The sequence below is a fragment of the Erigeron canadensis genome, chromosome 1 (genome assembly GCF_010389155.1).
Source record: "Erigeron canadensis isolate Cc75 chromosome 1, C_canadensis_v1, whole genome shotgun sequence".
Taxonomy (NCBI): domain Eukaryota; kingdom Viridiplantae; phylum Streptophyta; class Magnoliopsida; order Asterales; family Asteraceae; genus Erigeron; species Erigeron canadensis.
This window is the reverse complement of record NC_057761.1, coordinates 41,308,583-41,310,451: the sequence shown is the minus strand read 5'-3', so window position 1 is coordinate 41,310,451 and position 1,869 is coordinate 41,308,583. Positions and strand designations below refer to the sequence as shown.

General features: G+C 33.3%; 1 protein-coding gene across 1 annotated transcript; it reads left to right on the top strand.

The window, feature by feature from the left end:
* Nucleotides 1–286: 286 nt before the first annotated feature.
* Nucleotides 287–1,061, top strand: LOC122585796 (pectinesterase inhibitor 7). The gene has a single exon (XM_043757921.1). It carries the CDS (start codon nucleotides 298–300, stop codon nucleotides 937–939), a length of 642 nt encoding a protein of 213 aa, XP_043613856.1. The 5' UTR covers nucleotides 287–297; the 3' UTR covers nucleotides 940–1,061.
* Nucleotides 1,062–1,869: the final 808 nt, after the last annotated feature.

Below are 1,869 nucleotides of genomic sequence, written 5' to 3'. Positions count from 1 at the left end.
TGAAAAATTCAAGAAAATCAACAATTCAATAACCAGTCCTCCAATATAAATTAGTAAATTATATAAATGTATTAGTAATTCACTAATATATATATTTAGGAAAGTACACTACTGCAACTAATACTATTGTACGACAACTTTTTAATTAAGAGATTGATTGTTAAAGAAGTCAAGTTTTGCCATAGAAATGTAGAATTATACAAGGGCAACATCGTAATTTAACTAATTACAATACCTACTTAAACCCCTTAATATGAACCAAAATCCATTAGAAAAACCACAAGAGAATTGAAAAACATGGAAGTCCAACTGTCCACAATCATTTTCTTCTTTATCACAACGATATTAGTCTTACTGACTTCACCAACCGCCAGCCAAATTACATTCCCACCAACCGCCAGCCCAGCATTCTCACCGATCTCCGACGAAACCGATTACATTCGTACTAGCTGCGAAACGACTCGGTACCCCGAAATATGCTTCTCTACCCTCTCAAACTACTCCTACACAATCCATCATGACCCGTGTCGTCTTGCCATGATGGCAATCCACGTGGCTTTATCAAAAGCAACCCACATGGCAAACTACGTAACGAACATGTCCAACCAATCATTATCTATCAACACGACAGAATCCTTGGCAATCCAAGACTGTTCTTCGGTATTTGAAGACGCGGTGTACGAAATAAAAAAATCACGCAAAGAAATGAAACATTTGGGGTGGTCCGGAGAGTCCATTAAGTTCCAGCTCAGCAACGTGCAGACGTGGATGAGTGCGGCTTTGACTAATGAAGACACGTGTATGGATGGATTTGAAGATGTGGCAGATGAAAGTGAGATGAAGAAGGATGTTTGTGATCATGTTGTTAAGGTTATGCAAGTTACAAGTAATGCTTTGGCGTTGGTCAACCATTATGCGGATAAATATTCCGGTAATTAATTAACTGCTTAAATTATTTATATAAGCGTGTACGTATTGAGTGAAACAATTTATTTTGACATATATTAATTTGTACTGTATATGATATGATATATGATGATAGTACATTAAAGTTCTAAAGATTTAATTTGTTACTGTACTTTGTTATAAGGGTACAAACTTTTTATTTGTTAATGTTCATTTTATTTAGCTCACTTTAGCAATTAACCCATGCATATATATGCGATCAAGCAAAATTAAAGATTATTATCGTCATCATATATGGGGCATGATTTTTATTCGAGTTCCGTGTTGCGGAGGCTCGGTTTTCATGTTGATTGATATGGTTTTGTTATGACAGAGCATCCGTGTTAAATTTGCAACCACCTAATTAAACCATTATACCTATCATAGATAAATTTGTTCAAAAATTGTCATATCAAATAATTATTTATTAAAGAGAATATCACAGTAGATTCGTCTGTGCATTGCATGGTTTTCATTATTGTAATTACTTTTTGTTATTGATATGACGTTGCTATATATTTTAAGAACTTTGACATATGAAACTGATATTGTTTAAGGACACTATCACAACCACATCCAAACATTTGCAATGTCAAATGCATATACTTATTATGCGTAAGGAATCTAAAAACGTGTAAGGAATCTAAAAACGAAAAAAGAGATTAAATGAAAGATTATAATATATTAGTTGAAAACCATAAAGAAAAAAAACTGTGTAAAAAGCAAAGAAATTGACCGAAGGAAAAAAAATAAATGGTCGGGGTGTAACATAACGAAATATAAGTGGTGGACCAAAAATGTAACGACGTAAATATGAAAATTGAATGAAAGTTTCCAATATAATAGTTCGAAACGAAAAAGTAAAAAATATGAGAAAACAAATAAAAAGCCCGAAAGAAAAACCCAAGTAGCGTGTGACGTGGC